Raw genomic sequence first — 18,923 nt, 5'->3', positions numbered from 1 at the left:
CTTTGAGACAAGAGTCCAATTCAGCCAGCTGGGCTCAACATGGATCCTGTTTTGCCCTTAATCCATCTCTCACTCTAATAAAATATAAAAAACTCTCTAATCTCTATCTTGCCTCAGTTTCTCTGGCATTACATTTTAGAGGCTCCCCATGAGATATGAGAGCAGGATTAGAGATTGGGTCTCTGCCTGGAGCCCTGGAGCAACTGAGACTTGGCTCTTTGTTTGAGGAGACTAGCCCTCTGCCTTGTTGCAGAGTTCCCATGAAGAGAGAAATTTTGGGCTCTGGCAAGGCTCATTGTAGATACTTCTATTTAGGCAACAGGAGAGTATGTTGTTTTTTCTGTTCTATTCTGTTTTTCTAACATAATTGGGTCCCCAAAAGATAGGTTGATAAACCGTAAATAATCTGGGAGGTACCAATAGGATGCTGCATGGTGCCCTCTGTTCTTGGTGTCTATTAAGACACATGTCTGGACTGAATGTCTTTGGACAATAAATCTGGGTGCTTTTTAAAATTACTATGTGGCCGCACTGTTAGCACAACTCTGGATATCTTAGGACACAATTTGGTTCTGGGTATTTTTTACATCTGGGCACTCTCTATGAAGGCAAAGAACGCACCAAACTGGAGTTTGGAAACCTGTTTAAAAGGCTCCATTTGAATTTCTGAGAGGTAGAGATTGTCCACCTGAAACTCCCCTCATGGCATTTCTGAGGTATCAAGAGCTTGCCCCTAGCTTGTTATGTGTTAAATGTTGTGTCTGTGTACTCAGTATTTGTGACTTGTCGGTCTATTTTGTTGATTTAAAGAGGTCTGTTAAGTTTTAAGAACAATGATTGAGAAATCTGGCAATTGGTCATTTCAATGTTGCAAAGGCGTTTAGCATAAAAAAAAAAAAAACTGCTTGTGATTTTTAACTTCTTAATCTGTTTGCACTAATTTGAAAGTAAAAGGAACAGAAAAGCTTGGCTACTTTTAAAATTCTGGCAGAAAAGCCTGCTGGTAGAAGAAAAGAAAGAGGGCAATAAACCCTTATCTGATGTAAGTTGCAGCTCTGCCTGGGGGAAAGGTAAGAGAGCTAACAAAAGAGATAGATGCTAATTCCTTTAAAAAAAACTCAGGCAGAAAAAAAAGTTTCTGAGATATGTATATGTATATGTATATGTATATGTATATGTATATGTATATGTATATGTATATGTATATGTATATATATACCCACCCATACATACAACCAAATGGTAATTCAGTTTGTTTGCAACATTTGATTAGGAATTTAGGAAACTTATTTAGGTGGGAAAAGGCCATATCCTTTTAGCTTATTGGTCTACTGATTTTGGGAACTTAATTTTTTTTAAAAGTGGTACTGTAATTCTGAAATTGTGGGAAATAATTACTGTTGCCTTGTACATGCTAGATTTGTTTATTCTGAGTATAAGATCTTAGGAACTTGAATACTGAACCTTTATTACTGAAAGAAAAAAAAAACTTTTAAAAAGCTGCACAAAGTTTTGATAATTCACTTGAAGAAGTCACATACTTCCTAATTAGATGAAATATGTTACCTTCTGAAACATATATTGGGTAATTTATATGTGTTATAAGAAATGCTTTAAATTTTGTCAGCTCTGCTGAACATATATGTGAATTTTATGGAATTATTGAGTTGTTCACTATATTGGAAATCTTAAAAGTTTGAAAGAAAAGGAAAGGAGAAAAGATGATGATTTAAAGAAACAGGATAAGAAAGACTGATTTGTAGAAACAATTGACAGTTTGAATTATTTCATGAAGGAAGAGAGAGAAGGGGGAGAGAGTATCAGGAAGGAAATTGGAGAGAGAGAAAAGAAGGGAAAAGCATGTCACAAAGGGAAAGAGGATGTTGAGAGAGAAAAAAAGAAAAGCAGGTCTTTTAATCAACTTGCCATTTATCTTAATTATAAAGAGAAGTTGAGAGGGAGAAGGAAAAACAGCAAAGGATCTTTTGGTTTCAAATGTGAAAATTTTACTCACCTTTCCTCCCCCAACTGCTTTCGGCTGCTTCTTTGGAAATCGAGATAAACTCGCTGGCTCTCTGATGCAGAGAGCATTTTTTATTATTTAAAAGGGATAGTCTGCTTTTACATGGTATTAATTGACTGTTTTTTTAGGTGCATAATGGTCTCCTTGTTTAAGGGATATGATAACAAATGTGATCTATAATTTGGCAGCACTGTTTCCAAAAGTTTAATTGATATTTTTAAAGAATCTTTCAGATTCTTTTATGTGGAATTAGAATATTCTGTATGAGTTTAAATAGATTGTATTGAGTCATCTTGAGGTTGTGCCCATTAAAGGGCCTCTGGAATGATAGTTTTTTCCTTTGTCCTTTTGAATATGTTTCTGTTATAGACAACAGGCAATTTCCTAAATTTCCTATTTTTCTATGTATTGGGCATTTTATAGCAAAATGATTTGCATAATGTTCACCTTATAAAACATCTACTTAAATATGAAAGATAAGTTATGAACTTTCTGGGACAAATCTCTGACTTATCAATATAAGGTCATGGTAAATATCTGTTTAGAATTCATCTGAAGCTTTGGTTAATGGGATTTGTTATTGAAGGTAAAATTTCTTGGGTCTATAGCTAATATTACTTGGGAGTTTTAAAGCTCCATCTTCTGAAAGTACTGGGACAATTACCCGAAGTAAAACTGAGTTAAGGCTACTTTATCCTGTGTCCTGTATATACTGAAGAATCAGTTTTGACTGATTATAATATGATATAGTCATATCCTTGCTTTTTCGTCTTGTGACTGATTTCTATGATCAGAAACAATAATGAATAGAAACCATTAATGCAATTCAATTATGTCATACCTTGCTGTTTCCAATCTGACTATCTGTAATCATTACATCCTAAAAACTTAGGCAGGTGAGTATTTAGCCTGGTCATCTATCAGTTACTAGATATTTGTGTCTATATTCAGGTCTTAAAAGGTTTCTGAAATAATGAGAGACAATTGGCATAGTTGTCTGTAAGACCTAATTGCTATTTTGTTTATTGGGATTGACAACCGTTTGTCCTGTGAGGCAAACTTGTTTCCTTACATGGGAATCTGCTGGCCAGTCTATATTGGCTTCTCTACATTTTGTAGCAGTCCTTCTGAACCAGTCTTTCTATCTTAGACTGTTCTAACCTTTCTTTGTTAGATTTGTTTTCTATTCTAAATTTTGGTCAAATTACAGCTATATTTATTGACCTGCTTCTGGGACCTGGATCAGCTCACTTATTGCTTTTGTGACACCCACCCCACTCCCTGGAATAGGATTTCAGTCTTCACCCATCTCAGCAGGAAGCACTTTTGCAATAGATGTAACCCCTGCCCCTAATGGTCTTTGAGCCTCACTTGATTTGGAAGGAACTGAAAATGATTGATGAATGACTGTTAAATTCTGACTAGGTCCCCTTATTGTGTATTATTGTAAAATCTTGTATGTATCCTCTATTACTGTGTGTTTAGGATTTGGGATGAAAAATGTTGGGTTTGGGTAACTGTTGCTGTTATCTGCATTATCTAATTGAGCACAATGTTTCCTTCAGAACATGTAATTGTTTGGGGATCTCTAGATAAATTCCAGAGTAGAAAAATCCTGCTATACTAGTCTGTTATGTACAAGAATTTTAATTAACTTTCAGGACTTGTATGTGGGATGCTACTTGACTATTTATTTACTCCTCCGTGGATGATCTCTTTGATAAAATAAAAGGGGAGGATAAAAGATATAGGGACCAGGAAAGCTGGTGGATTTTTTCCAAAGGTACCTGAAAGAATGGGAACTCCAATTGCCACTAGTTTCCTATTCACTTGGCCTCAGACACCTCTATCCCCCTCTCCACCCCCCCCACCCAATTCAAATTGGAAGTCTTTCTAGCAGTCCCTTTTTGTCTTTACTGCCTGCTTGGTTTATTATTTAAACCTTAACTGGACTGTGATTGCTGGTTATGCTTTAATTTTGAAACCCCTTATTCTGTTGGGATTGCCCTGGCAGACTCAGCTTTTGGGACTATTTTCTGATTGCCTGTTTTTAGGAATTACAAGAAATCATCCTTGGAAATCTCCAAGGTACAAGCATCTTGTGACTGGCAGTCTCTCTGATCCACTTCTCAAGTCCTGTAATCCCATTTCCTTAATTAGTATTTCAGCATTCTCAGAGGGTGTTGCACCTTGGTATAAGGCCTCTAAAAGTTCATGGTTTGCCTGCCTTGATGATCTAACTGTGCATACTCTGCTAAGGAATCTGGATCCTTTCTGTAGCAATGTTTGCTAGTCTGTCTGTTCTTCTAGGTGGGGACAAGGGGACAATTGTTCAAGCCTTATCCTTCTCCCTTAAAGTCTTGGACAGCCTTGTAGTGACTCCACTCCCTATCCCCCAGGATAGGCTAGCACAAACTGTCTTGAGCACTGCTGCTGCTCTATAAACAGATCCTGAGTTAAGTACACAAAGGACTGTAGAACTCACATCTCAAGCTAGATTCCCTGGCTGAGATAGTGCTTCAGAACTTCAGAGGACCTGACATGCTTGCTACAGGAAGCCTTTGTACTGCTGTTAACCCTGAGGTTATCAGAGAGAGACTTATCCTTGCATTTTTCTAATTTTATTTTGTTTTATCTGCTCCAAATAGGGTTGGTCAAAATCATGGTGCTGAGACCCTCCAAGATAATTCAATGATTAGAATTTTCAGAAGAGAGAGTATAGAATGTTATGCCTCAGTTTCCCTGAATTGTTCTGCTTCAGTTTCCCTAAATTGTTCTGCCTCAGTGTCCCTGGTGGCAACCCCTCTTCCTGGCCATTAGAACTAAGATAATTAGGGCTGGGAGCCCTGACCACTAGCATTCCAGAGTCATAAAACTCCAGTTTGCTTATCTCAATATTTGGGTATCTTCTGCCTCATATGCTGGCTCCTAGAATTTATGATCCTTCTTCACCCCTAACCGGTCACAACTGAATTTATGGTTCTTTCTTGGAACTTCCCACTCACCAGTGCTCTACTCCCACCTTGCCTTTGTTTCCCTGATTGCTGGAGTCCTATAAGAGTCTCTGGAATCCAGCTCTCTGGATTCCCTCTAATAAACTCTCCCTCTAATAAAATATTAACAACCTCTAATCTCTATCTTGCCTCAGTTTCTCTGGCATCACAATGACTTTTGGGATGGAATGTCTCTGGCATTCTCCATTAGCAAGGCTGTATCTTTTCCACCAACAAAGAAAGATTTTAATCTTGATATTCAATAATCAATAAGTCATAGAAACTGGAAATTGAATGGATGCCCATCAATTGGAGAATGGCTGAGTAAAGTATGGTATATTCATATATGTTATGGAATATTATTGTTCTGTAAGAAATGATCAGCAGGAAGAATACAGAGAGGCTTGGAGAGGCTTACATGAACTGATACTAAATGAAATGAATAGAACCAGGAGATCATTATATACTTCAACAACAATACTATATGAGGATCCATTCTGATGGAAATGGCTATCCTCGGTAATGAGAGGATCCCAATCAGTTTCAATTTATCAGTGATGAACGAACCAGTTACACCCACAACATGGGTGGGTGTGGACCACAACATAGCATTTGCACTCTTTCTACTGTTGTTTGCTTGCATTTTTGTTTTTCTTCCCAGATTATTTTTACCTTCTTTCTAAATTTGAATTTTCTTGTGCAACAAGATAACTGTATAAGTATGTATACATATATTGTACTTAACATATACTTTAACATGTATGGGACTGCCTGCTCTCTAGGGGAGGGGGTGGAGAGAAGGAGGGGAAAAGTTGGAACAGAAGTGTTTGCAAGGGTCAATGTTGAAAAATTACCCATGCATGTTGTCAATAAAAAGCTATAATAATAATAAAAATAAATAAACTTAACTTCTTAAAAAAAATCAATAAGCTATCTTTCAATTCATCAGTTGAGATTAACTGGAACATTAAAGAAAAATTAATGGGATGCCAAATATATAATTCATTGAAGTCTCCTTTGCCAAAAAATAAAAGGGCTATTCTTCTATCTTTCTGCAGGAGTAATCTCTAAAAGCTAGCCTTTTCACCTTATTTGAGTAAGTAATTTTCTTTTAGTACCTTAATGCTTTAAAAGAAAAGTTTAGTACAGTTAATACAGTGGAAAGAATCCAGGAACTGAAGTTGATGGACCTAGGTTTAAATCCCATATCTGCAAATGGGATTTGCAAAACCCCAAATTTTAAGCTGGGGTTATATTTTATGAATCCATTATGACATTTTACAATTTACTAATTAGTTGTAGTAAGCTCTCTGAAAACACTTCTCATTATAGACCCCATGACCATGTGCCTAATATTTGACACCAGACACTTGTGGAAGGCAGACAGAAACTCTACCACTTCCCTATGGGTCAACTAAAAAGATATAGAGAAACCTTAGAGGTTTCATAGGATGTTTGCTTAGGGAAATCAAAACAATGACCCCTTTTTATGCCCAGACTTAACTGGGTCTCTAGCATTTGGGACAATGCAGCATGCCAAAAATGCAAAGAAGTGGGACAGCCTAATTAAATTGAATGGATGGGAAAATACCACCTGCTACCAACTCCTTGAATATCCCTGGTAACACCTTTCATTGCAACTCAGTGATGAGCTGCTTGGTGCTGTCCACCATTTCAGTGCTGAATCATCCAGCTACACTCAAGGTTCACCACAACTGTTGGCCAGGTATTAAAAAGTTTTACAGCTAGCACAACAATGCTAATGGAAACACAGTGAACCAAAATTTCTCATTTTGCTCTGAGTATCTCTCATTCAAACTCAAATAGGCCGCTGAAGTAATGAAACATTTTTGGAAACTATATTAACTATCATTCAGTAAACCTGGAGCAGTCATTTATAGGACTATGCCTTATAGATTTAAAAAAGTTAATTCAGCTTGTAAAGGTGTTTACTTTATTTACTTTCAGGATGAAGCTTAACTACCTGAGTTTGGTCTCATCCCTTAACAATGACTTTAGTATTCTGTCCATTTCACTACCATTGATGAGCTTTCTCCCCATTGCCTCTCAGTGATAATGGCTGCAAAGGTAAAGCCTTTGAGCATTGCTTTAGACTGGCATTCATTGTATAGCTCCATTTGGCCTCATTATTTTTTGACATTTTGCTCACTATAGCTCAGACTTTGGGAGATGAAGGAAATGTCACACTTGTTCTGAAAAGAAAACAGCCAGGAAAGTTTTTAATATGGTCCCTGTGAAGCTGCATACTCAGGAATGGGGCTGAAACAGCTCTAAATAAATATGAAAGGGAGGTTGTTAGACACACTGGAATTGGTTACTAAGAGAAGTTATAGCATCTCCTTCCTAGAATAAATATTAATCTTGCTAGTTGAGTTTAGGTACTAAGTGAAGCCAAAAAGAAGGGGGTATGATGAAACCTTTGAAAAGATGACACTAAAATCACTTGGGATCTATCTGGTCACCAAATTAATTGAAGTACATGATTAGAAGATCAGAATTCAGCAAACTGGAAGTGATTCAATAGGAGACGCTGACTTCTTTAAAATGACAAGGGAGAAGAACCAAAGTAAAGGAATGATAGGAGAGGAGGATTTCTTGCCTCCAAGTGGCAATATTCAATAGTCTGAATTTTGTTATGAAATAATGATTTGGAAGTGTTTTGTTTTTTGCAAAAACATATGCCACATAGAAATCATTTTCTGTGCATATTTTACCTAAGTTGCCCTGACTAACATTTGTCATTTTATGATAAGATTTTTAATACATTATAATCAAACTTCCTAAAGCCATTAAGTCCACAGTAACGTCATTTGGTCAATTATTTACTTATAGCATCATTTTTATGGGAACTGTCACCTAAAATGTTGTTTCTCCTACTGTGTTTTCACAAAACCATGGAATGATGTTAGGTAAGGTATCCCTGTAATTTAAGGATGTTTCACATAACACAAAGCAACAAAGACTGCAAACCATCTTTTTTTTCTCAATTTAAATAAATTTCCCTCCTCTCCAATCCAAAGAACTAGCTTAAACTTGTAAAATGAAAACAGTTTGATTAGTCCTATTTTGCAATTCTATATGATAAAAAAAAAATCAAGTATCTATTAAAATTAGCACAGTCCTTTGAATTCTGCTCATTTCTATGGCTCTATTTATAAGATGTTTCAGCATAATTTTTTGTTTGTTTTTTTTTGTTTTTTTTTTTTTTTTTACAATTCTTAACTCCAAACTTCTAAACTAGGTGCTTAGACACTTCAAAAAGAGAAATTCTTAAAACCAGGAGATAAGTTTATATTTTCTTTCCTATTATCACACAATTGTACGAATCTACTTTCATGTGTATTCATACCTCATATCCATTGTTTAGCAAATCATCACAAATCATCACTATCCAGGGCATTTTAGTAATAGTAGTTAACAATTTAATATATCAATAATTATCATCATAATTACTCTTTTAAAATTTGAAAAACATTTTTAAATACATTATCTCATTTCATCCTCAAAAGGACCCTATGTGATAGGGTAGAATAGATAATTTTCTTATTTCAAAGAAGAACCTAAAAAATGCTATTGGGGGAACTGGTGACAGAAAAGAGAGAACATTCAGTGTAGAGTTAGGAAGACCCGAGCTCAAATCTGATCTCAAACACTTAATTAGCTGTGTGACTGGGCAAATTACTTAACTGCTATTTACCTATTTCCTCAACTGTAAAATGCACCTACTTCAAAAGGATCAAATAAGATATTTATAAAAATTGCTTGGTAGAGAGCCTGACACATAGTAGGCACTATGGAAATCAGTATGAAAATGCTCTTTTTTTCTTCAAAGATAAAAGCTGAACATATAAGCAGTACTTTTGCCACTATGGCAAACTGATTCATATGAGATGAAAAGACAACTTGTAATTTTTCTAGTGATCACACAATTTTGGGAGGCAGTATTTTCCTGTATAACCTTAAAAGGATTAGGTTTGATTCATTTTTTGGACTGGTTTTTAAACAACTTTACTACTGTTGTATATAAGAACCACTTATCCAGATTAGGTACAGCTATAAGTCATCAACATAACCAAGCTGAAACCGCTTCTCTAACAATAGCAATTGCTAACAACGAGAATCCTAAGGCTTTCCATCCATAAAATATCATCTGCTCATCTCCACTTAGCAACCAATTATATAAAGTCTGTACGAGATAAAACTTTATCCCTTTCCAAAAATCTTATTTTTGGTGTCACATAAATGAGTTTGAACAATAAAATATAATGTGTTTGCTTATGAATTTTCAGGGGCTATGATACTCATTATGTATTTGTTCCTCTGGTTCCCTGGCCTTGGATAGCATGTGAAAGGACAGCACTCCAAAACTGAAGGTCAAAATCATGATTTGTTGTCTTAGATTTACCTATATCAATTTTCCTGAGAAACTTAAACCAGCGCTACAAAACATTTAACTAGAAAATGAGGAATAAAGGAAAAAGAATTGAAACCTTGGAGGAGACTGACAAAACTAACACTCAGGAAAATATAAAAGGAAGAATGGGAAGTATCGTGAAATCGCTCTATCATATTTAAGTATGGAGAAATGTTCTGAAAATTGCTACACTAGTGACAAAAAAGGGAAGACTCTAGCTTTACTCTTCTCACAATTAAAGTAAATTCTGTCATTAATGTGCTGCAATTACATTGTGCAATTGTGCTGCAATCACAGGACACTAGATAGAGCCTATATAAATTAATTGAATAGTATCCAGCAATATATAAATCTAATCTGTCTTAAAATGAAGGGTGACAGGATATTGTTCCTTCCCTCCTGTAACAGAACTGAATGAAATAAAAAAAAATTATATTTACAAAAATTTCCCATACAACAGGTTTATAACTACTGGGATAATACATTGTTTGCTGTGGTTATCACTTATATGACAAAAAAAATATTAGACCAAGCATTAGACATGGAGTCAGGAAAACAGGGTTCAAATGCCACCTCAGACACTTACAGATTGTGTTGTGTTGAGAAAATTACAAATTTTCTAAGCTTCAGCATTCTCATCTATACTATGATGGATTGGTCTTGATCATTAAGGTCCCATTAGCCCTAAATATCTAATCCTGTGATACTTATATATGGCAATAAAAATACACAAATCAAAGTGAGAAGACCTCGGTTTTAGTCCTAGCTTACCACTTACTAGCCACAGGCAAAGTAATCGACATTTCAGAGACTCAGTTTTCTTATCTGTAAAACTCATCTCTACAAATTTTTACAAAATTTTCTACCATCTACCTTCAGGACTGCTGTGAAGAAAACACTTGCTAAATTATAACTTAAAAAAAAAAACCTAGAAAACCAACATAATTAAAAAAAACTCCAACTAAATACAAAATAAATTCTGAAATTAGCAAAATTGAAAACAAAATAAGAATAAATAAAAAAATTTAAAAAGCAAATAAATCATTAGTCAATCTGATTTAAAAAGAAAAGAAAACCAAATGGTCAATGTTAGAAATGAAAACAGCAAAATTATAGCAAAAGATGAAGGAAATTATTAAAAACTATTTTGCCCAAAAATGATTTGCCCACTTTTGCCCTAGATTGGCAATTTAAATGAAACGGATACACGTCTAGAAAATATAAGACACTCAGAATAACAGTAAAATAGTAAACTTAAGTAACTCAATCTTAGCAAAAGAAGTTGAGAATATAAAAATAAACTACTAAAGAACAAAAAAAAAACAAAAAAACAAAAACCTAGTACCAGATAGATTTTATCATTCAAAGAACAACTGATTCCAATAGCACATAAGCTTTTTGCAAAAATTGAAAAATTTTGGAATTCTTTCTATGATATAAATATGGTCTTAATCCCTAAACCAGAGGAGAAAGAAACCCATATATAAATAACCCTAATAAAACATAGCACTTTTGTTTTCCTTTAGGAGGTGTGAAAAAGTACTTTAGTCAACTTGATGGAATTATATGACAGCAAGTCACTGGCTGGCTGTAAAATGAGTCATTCTTCTTTTTCCAAAAATCAAGCTGTCCAGATCAAGAGTCAATCTACAATGAAGTTCAGACAGGTAAGAAGAATAAGTCAAGGTACCAAGTTCTTCTTTCAAAGTCATTTCTCTCCCTGACAGCCAGAACACTTTGACTGGCCAAAGTACCAATCATGAATGACCAAAGTTCAGAAGGGAGATGCCCTTTGCTATATGCAAATAGGTCACTTCTATTTCTTTCTTTCTTTTTTTTTTATTATAGTAACTTTTTATTGACAGAACCCATGCCAGGGTAATTTTTTTTTACATTATCCCTTGCACTCACTTCTGTTCCGATTTTTCCCTCCCACCCTCCACCCCCTCCCCTAGATGGCAAGCACAAATAGGTCACTTCAACTTACTGTCTCTGTTATTTGCCTCTCATAACCATTCATTAAATGAATGGCACATTGATCCTTATAACATCATATCCTATTTGTATTCCTTCTCCCAACTCCTCAAAATCAAATAACTTTTAAAAATTACATTAAAAACAAAATCCAACTCACTAATTTGGGAGTAATATGTAGAAGGATGTAAGGCTAGTCTGAATTAATTGTATAATTACAAATTCTGTTTCTTTAGTTTCAAGTACATGAAGTAAATTGAACTGCATACAATATTTTGTCAAGAGAACTTGAGCTTTCTAACTCATATTGTGTGATTTGATATGATTCAGCAGGTGAATGAACAAGGAATTTTAAGCTGAAAGGGAAAAAATACATAAAAGATAACTGTTTTCAAGTGTCTGAAGGGCTTTTGTGAGGAAAGATTAGATTTGTTTTGCTTGGGTTTCAAAGTCAAAGAATGAAAAACAATGGCTAAAACTTGCAAAAAAAAAAAAAAAAAAAAGCAAATATAGGTTTGATACAAGAAAAGCCTGCATAACCATCAGAGCCCCTCAAAAGTAGCAGGCTACTTCATGTAATGGTTTATTCTTCAATGAAGATCTTCAAGCAAAGTCTAGTTAACCACTTTTCAGGTATCATGTAAAGGAGATTCTTGTTCACATGCGAGTTATACCAGAAGATCTCTAAGATCCCATCCAACTTTGCAATTCATAAATAATGTGAAAGTAACCTACAAGTCTTCCCCCAAATTAGCCACTTATCATAATTGTTTCTGAAATAATTAAAACTTTTTCATAAGATATTTGATTATATACATCGATTGCCTTCTCCACCAAACTATAAAATACACAAATCTTTTCTTTCCTTTTCTCTGAACAGACCACCGTACATGAAAGGTTTGTATATAAGATGAATATTTTCTTAACTAAAATGGCCGAATATCTGACTTTCCATGTTAAATTTCTAAGAAATGAAGTTACTAAAGCAGGAAGTGGATATTTAACTATGTGTATACAGCAACTAAGTCATGTTTAGATAAGTACATTTTGATGATGATTAATCCACAACTCAGTATACAATCTAGGTAAGTACTTAAATTCTTTGGGTGATGATTAGTATACAACAATTAGTACACAACTAATATATTTTAGATTTTTAACTGCAAGTATTATATATTACTGATAAAGACCCAAGTAAATATATGTGTACACATATGCTTTTTAAAAATTAACATTCAAGAATGAAGTTTCTTTTCAAATGGAAAAACCATTTGCACATAAATACCATCATTTGAAATCTCAGCTTGTTTAACTTACTTGGACTTTGCTTCCTTCAGTAAGGAGGGATCATCTGTGGCCAAATAAACTCTTTTTTTATCTACATGCATTCTGCGTTCAAGAAGCTGGAAATGCTCTTCAACATGCACCATGTATTCCTCAATGGGATGGAATGCAGCTTCTGTCCCCACTTTATCTGTACGTCGGACATGAACTCTAGGGAAACAAAAGAGGGAACACAGACTCTAATAATCAGGTTTATTGGGAACTTAAAATGCAATTCATATTAGAGCTCCAACACACTGCTCTCTCAACACTTGCAAAGAACACTGAAAAATAGCTATCTGAAATGAAAGATGGACCATGGGAGAAGAATTCATGCCATAAAATGCTTTCTGGCAGAAAAATTAATTGATGAATAAGAACCGTATCAGTTGGAAGTCTCTTATTTTGATTTTTATTTCTATTTTTAGTTATTTGAAGCAATCTTTCACATACTTAATAGCTTGCTATTCTCTTACAAGCTTTTAAAAATTATTTGTCTACATATCTACTGAGAAAAGAGCTTTTCATTTTATATATTTGTTGATATCCAACATTTTTCGGAGGTATTTGCCAGAAAGATTTTTTCCCCTAGATCAACAACTTTCTTTCTAATCCTAGTTGTATTGACTGCATTAGTGCAGAAATTTTTCAGTCTCATAAAATCAAAACTATTTATTTTATCTTTTGTGATCACCTGTGTTCTTTATTTGGTTAAGAATAAGCTCTAACCATAGATATGAAAGGTACTCACCTGATATAGTTTCTCTTCTAAATATTTTATGGTGTGAGCTTTAATATTCCAGTCCCATATCTATCTTGAGCTTATTGTGGCATAAAATATTAGATACTGAACTAAATCTAATTTTGGCCAAACTTCTTTAGGGAAGTCTTTCTCAAGTAATTTATTTTCTCAGATTAATGCAATGCTGATTTGTTGAATTCAGTTGTTTCTAATTCTTTCTCATCTAGTCTTTTCCACTGATGTGTTTTTCTATTTTCAAACTACTATCAAAAAGTGTTGTTCATTGCTGTTCTGTAGTTTAAGGTGCAAGTTCTATTCTTCCTTCATTACTATTTTCTATGTTGGTATTATTTTATCTTGATATGTAAGAAATCTCTTGGTAGTTTAATCAATATAACACTAAGTTAGTAAATCTATAAATCATTTTATGTAGTAACATAATTTTTTTTGTCATTTGGACATACCCCAGGCCATGAACACTTCAATCATTTATGTCATTTTTAATTTCTTTATGGAGTTTTTAAATACCTACACAAGTTTTTCTATCCAAGCTTTGAATATGTCTTGAAAGAGAAAGTGACTCTCAGGTATTGTATGCATTTTTAAGTTACTTTGAATGGGATTTCCCTTTCAATTATTTCATGCTAGGTTTCATTAATTGTTACAAAGAAATAGTATTGGTTTTCATGAGTTTATTTTGTACCTTGCTAATTGAGTGAAACTATCATCTCAGTTAACCGTTTTGTTGATTTTTGTTGAGGTTTTTTGTGTAAATTATGTCATTAGTAACTAATGGTGGTTTTTATCTCTTCTTTGTCCATTTTTAGGCCTTTAATGTCTTTCACTTGTCTTTTTTGCTTTCACTAGAATCATAGCCAAAATAGCAGGAAAAAGGTATATCTTTGCTTTCCTATACTTACTAGGAAATTTTCTATTGTTTCCCCTACTGCATATAATGCCAGCCTTAGGTTTTAGATTAAGTGATTCATGATAAACTTTATAAATTAAACACCAGTACAACCAGTGAAATTTGCTTTTAAATTATTTATATTTAAATAAATAACTTCAATTTCTAAATGCTGTAACTTTTCAATTATACTAACTTTTAAGCCTAATATCACTGTCTCCTCATTTACAGTGGCTCACAGCACTTTGTACTGGGGAGTGATGCTTTATCATTATTTTTCCTTGAATTCTGGCCTGGAAGCAATAAAGCTTCTTTTACCTGGTTTTCAGAAACTAAAGAAAACTTAGAGAGTGGGTAATTCTCAATACTTAATGATTATACATTTTTTGGGCTGTTCTTTTGTAGGATTTCTTTATAATGTGCAAGAAGGAGAGGAAGAAGAAATTGAAATGATGAAATGGCATTGAGAGCAAAGAAAGAAGGAATCTGACTTTGATATGACATTGGTTACTTTACATGAGAAAATGGAAACCAATATATTGGTTAAGGGTGTCCATATACATCTCTAGGGCAGGTAATAGGTTCAATTGAATTTATATTTTAGAACAAATACTGGGGCAAATTTGCATTTTAGAAAATATATAAATTATTACCTGTTAGAAAACAGAGGGTTGACTAAATGATCTTTAAGGTTCCCTTCTAGTTCTAAATCTATGAGTCTATGAATTGAATTTAAGTTATTTTTATTAAAGAAATGTGCCACTGAACAAATAATAACCTTATGTAGGTCAGATCCTGCTTTAGGCTATATCTTTGACATTCCAATTCTAAGATCTTCATTAGGATTCTTCTTGCTTATAAAATTTCTTGACACTTCTACCTTAACATAAGCATAATGTTAAGTAAAGGTACATGTGGTGAATCTGAGAGTACTCTAGAGAATTTTTTTAATGTAACTAGAATAACTTATTTTTTACATTACTCAACCGTGTCTCTTCCTTTAAGCAATCTCTTTATAAGGATCATAAAACAGAATATTAACAATATCAAACCACCATAATTTTTTTAAAGCACTGATTAATTGCTTACTGTGTCCTAGATATCATGTTAAGGGCTGGGGATAGAAAGTAAAACCAGTTTCTGTTCTCAAGATCACAGTCTAATGGTGGAGATATGTAAATAACTAGTCACATATAAAGACTGAGTAGATGGGAGGTAATTTCAGTAAAGGTGTCAATAGCAGCTAAGGAGGATTCATGAAGATCTCTTTAAAAAGTTAAGACATGAGCTGAGATTTTTGGAAAGCCAGGGCAACTAAAAGTCAGAGGTGATGAAGAAAAAGCCGTCCAGGACTGAGATAGGGAGAACACAAGCATTGACAGGAGATGGGAGCTGAGAGCAAGGGCAAGTAGGCCTATGTATTTGGGTAGAGGGAAATACAAGGTCATTACCAGAGAACCCAGATCTAGGGTGAGATAGAACCTCATAGACCATCTAGTCCCCATTTAGAAGCTGGGAGATTTGCCCAAAGTTACAAAGTGAAGATATAAATTCCGATCCTCTGATTAACTTGTTAAAGAAATGTTATAAAGATTACAACTTTACTCCATGGCCCCATTAGATTAAGGCTGATTTCACAATTTATCCCACAGAACAAAATATTCCTGACTAATTTCTTTAGTTAAGGGAAAAAATTCTAACTATATGGGCCATTCTAGTTCTAGTGCCAGTTCAAAGTTAAGAATGAACATCTCAGCTGTTCTAGGAACATGCAGGGGGTGCACGGTTATTTCAAGGGTGATCATGTGCATGATACAAATTTCTTGGTAGTTATTGAAAGGCACGAGACATCCCCCCAATCACTGTAAATTCTGATACAGTTTAAGATATGAAACAAGCAAATCAGATTCTTACCCGATAACTGGATGCTTGAAACCAAGCTTTTTGGTGGCCTCTTCAATTTCCTTTTCTAACCAAGGCTGTGGACGGATTAAGTATTTGACAAACTGGGAAACCCACCATACAGCAGGATCTCCATGGACCCGCACTAGTCGATCTGCAAGGTCTTCTGGAACAGCCAGTGGTAAATAAGGTGGCCGTGGATGAAGGCTGTCAACAATGGGAAGCTCTACCACCTGAATGTTTTGGTCATTTATCTCACCTACAAGAGAAGACCATATGTACAATAAATCTTAATGGGCATGCCATATTAGTGACTTACTCCAAGACACATTCTGAAGCTTGTACTGAATATTCAAAATGGCCAATAAGAATATTCACATATTTCCAGGGGGGGGACAGAGAACTTTGCAAGGTGTTGGGTTTTTTTTGTTGTTCCTGTTTTTGAAACATGAAAATGAGCATTCTCACTAGTCTACAATTTATCAGAGTAAGAAGCTTTAAAACTAGAAAATGGGAAGCAAAGAGAATAGTGATTCTTGCAAATCATTACTGTCTGGAACTGCCTAATGGTTCCAATTGTAAGCCAAGCATCTGCCTCTTTTTAAAGGAAAAATTATTTTCCTAAAAAACAACTGGATAATCCTGAATTATCTCAGTACCCAAAGAGACTCATTTTTGCACAAATCGGTCTTTAATGAAAACAATAAAATCAGTGTTGATGTGTATTGATCTGCCTGACATTTGAAAGTTAGGATAGAAATGAGATATTCCTTTTGTAGTACATTACTTCTTTCAGCTGTTAGCCCTTATATGCTATTAAAGGTACTGCAACACAATGAATTTTTATAACATAATGTTAAGCAAATCCAAGTTAAAATGAGCAGCCAACGTCCCCAGAGTTTGGTATTACATATTAAAACTGTAAGAATAATAACCAGAAGAAACAAAGACAATAGATTTAGAGTACCAAATGTACTGAATTAAATTTTCAGTAACTAAAGATATTAACCTGAGCAGATGAAATAATTTCAGTTACGATGTTGTCATTCTGCATAATGAATTAGAATCACAGTTAATCATTGAACCATTAATGAAAGAAAGCATTTGTGTCAAATAAACCTTGATATTTAAAATGGATTTTCCATCAAAATAAAGCACAGGCTTCAAATTCCCTTTATCTATACATTTGAAAAATGTTTTGAAGAATATCCAATGATTCACCAATATGGTCAGTCAAGGAAATGGTTTGGCTAAAAGAAATAATGCTTTGTAAAACTAGGAATTAAAATTATCTACTTAATATTTTCACTCATGTTCCAGAATTTCAGGACTCTTGTAAATAAGGCCTTAGAAACATGACATTTGTTTCATCAATAAAAGGCAAGTGACAAGAATTTATCACTGGTATTGCACAGTTCACTAGTCAAAGAAAAAAACTGCTTGGTACATGTATTAGATGAGAAGCTGTAATTAGGACAATTTAATAAAAGTTAACACACATACACAAACGCACGCACACACATGCACATGTATTTTTTTTTTTTCCCCCAGTTACTATAACTAGAATCATCCTTGAGTTTTGGAAGAAAGATGGACAGTAACTGGGATGTGGAGATATCTCTGCTTATAAATTCTTCTTTGTAGGGGGAGTGGCCTTTGAGTGCAAGACATGCTATATACTGATGGATCTGTTTGATGTGTCTATCAGTTTGCTTCTATGAGGATCTCTCTTACAAAGAATTACTCTCAGGAAAGTAAGGGAAGGATATCTTGAGAAATGATAGTGATGTCAAAAACAAAATAAATATTAGAATTTGTTATAGAGAAAAAAAATTCCCATACCTGCGTATGTGAAAGAAGTATAATCTCTTGCTTCTATTTTTTTTTTTTAACGGTATGAACTCTTATATTTGGGTCACATATCCAACTTAAGCTTATTGTAGAATACTATATGGGTTTTTAGACAAAGTAATTTTTGCTGAACAGTTCTTGTAAAAAGGGAAAGATTTCCCTAGTAATTTATATTCTTGTGTTTATCAAACTTTATAAAGGTGTTTCTTGCTTATCCCCAGTATGTTCCAATAATCTACTTTTAAAAAAATGCTGTTTTTGAAGTCTGCTATATTTCCTTTATTTGTATTTTTTTCATTTTTAACCTTGAGATTCTAGATCTTTCTAGATCTAGTGAGATTCACTTTTTCCCAAATGAATTCTGCAATTATTTTGTCTAGTTTTAAAAAAATATCTCCTTGGCAATTTTTTGGTATGATACTAATTATGAAATTTAATTTAGATAGCATTGTCATTTCCATCATATTGGGACGGTCCAATTATAATCACTGATTTTTTTTTTCATTTATTTAAGCCTCAATTTCTGTAAAGACTTTTAATGCCATTTATAAAAACTTCAGGTATCTCTTAATAGGATGCTAGAGATTTTATGCATTTTGTAGGAGAGCAATTCATTTATGGCTAGCTTGATTTATTTTCCTGATGTTAAACTGCTATACTACCTATAATTCATATATCCTCTTTTTTCTAGTTCAGATAAAAGTATTATTTTTAATCTTCCCTGCCTCTCTCCCACAACCTCATGTATTCTTCTCTTTTAGTGATATTAATTT

The 18,923-nt window shown here is 34.0% G+C and overlaps 1 protein-coding gene across 8 annotated transcripts in view; it reads right to left on the bottom strand.

Moving 5' to 3' along the window:
* Positions 1–18,923, bottom strand: part of FUT8 (fucosyltransferase 8) — a 394,186-nt gene that overhangs the window by 17,849 nt on the left and 357,414 nt on the right. For all 8 annotated transcript variants that reach the window (XM_031952733.1, XM_031952735.1, XM_031952731.1 and 5 more), the window contains 2 exons: positions 16,312–16,558; positions 12,743–12,919 (listed from right to left, as the gene is read on the bottom strand). In XM_031952733.1, coding sequence (XP_031808593.1) covers positions 12,743–12,919; positions 16,312–16,558 — 424 coding nt within the window. The remainder of the gene's footprint in view (positions 1–12,742; positions 12,920–16,311; positions 16,559–18,923) is intronic.

This window comes from Sarcophilus harrisii, chromosome 2 (assembly GCF_902635505.1).
Source record: "Sarcophilus harrisii chromosome 2, mSarHar1.11, whole genome shotgun sequence".
Classification (NCBI taxonomy): domain Eukaryota; kingdom Metazoa; phylum Chordata; class Mammalia; order Dasyuromorphia; family Dasyuridae; genus Sarcophilus; species Sarcophilus harrisii.
This window is presented reverse-complemented; position numbering and strand designations above follow the sequence as displayed.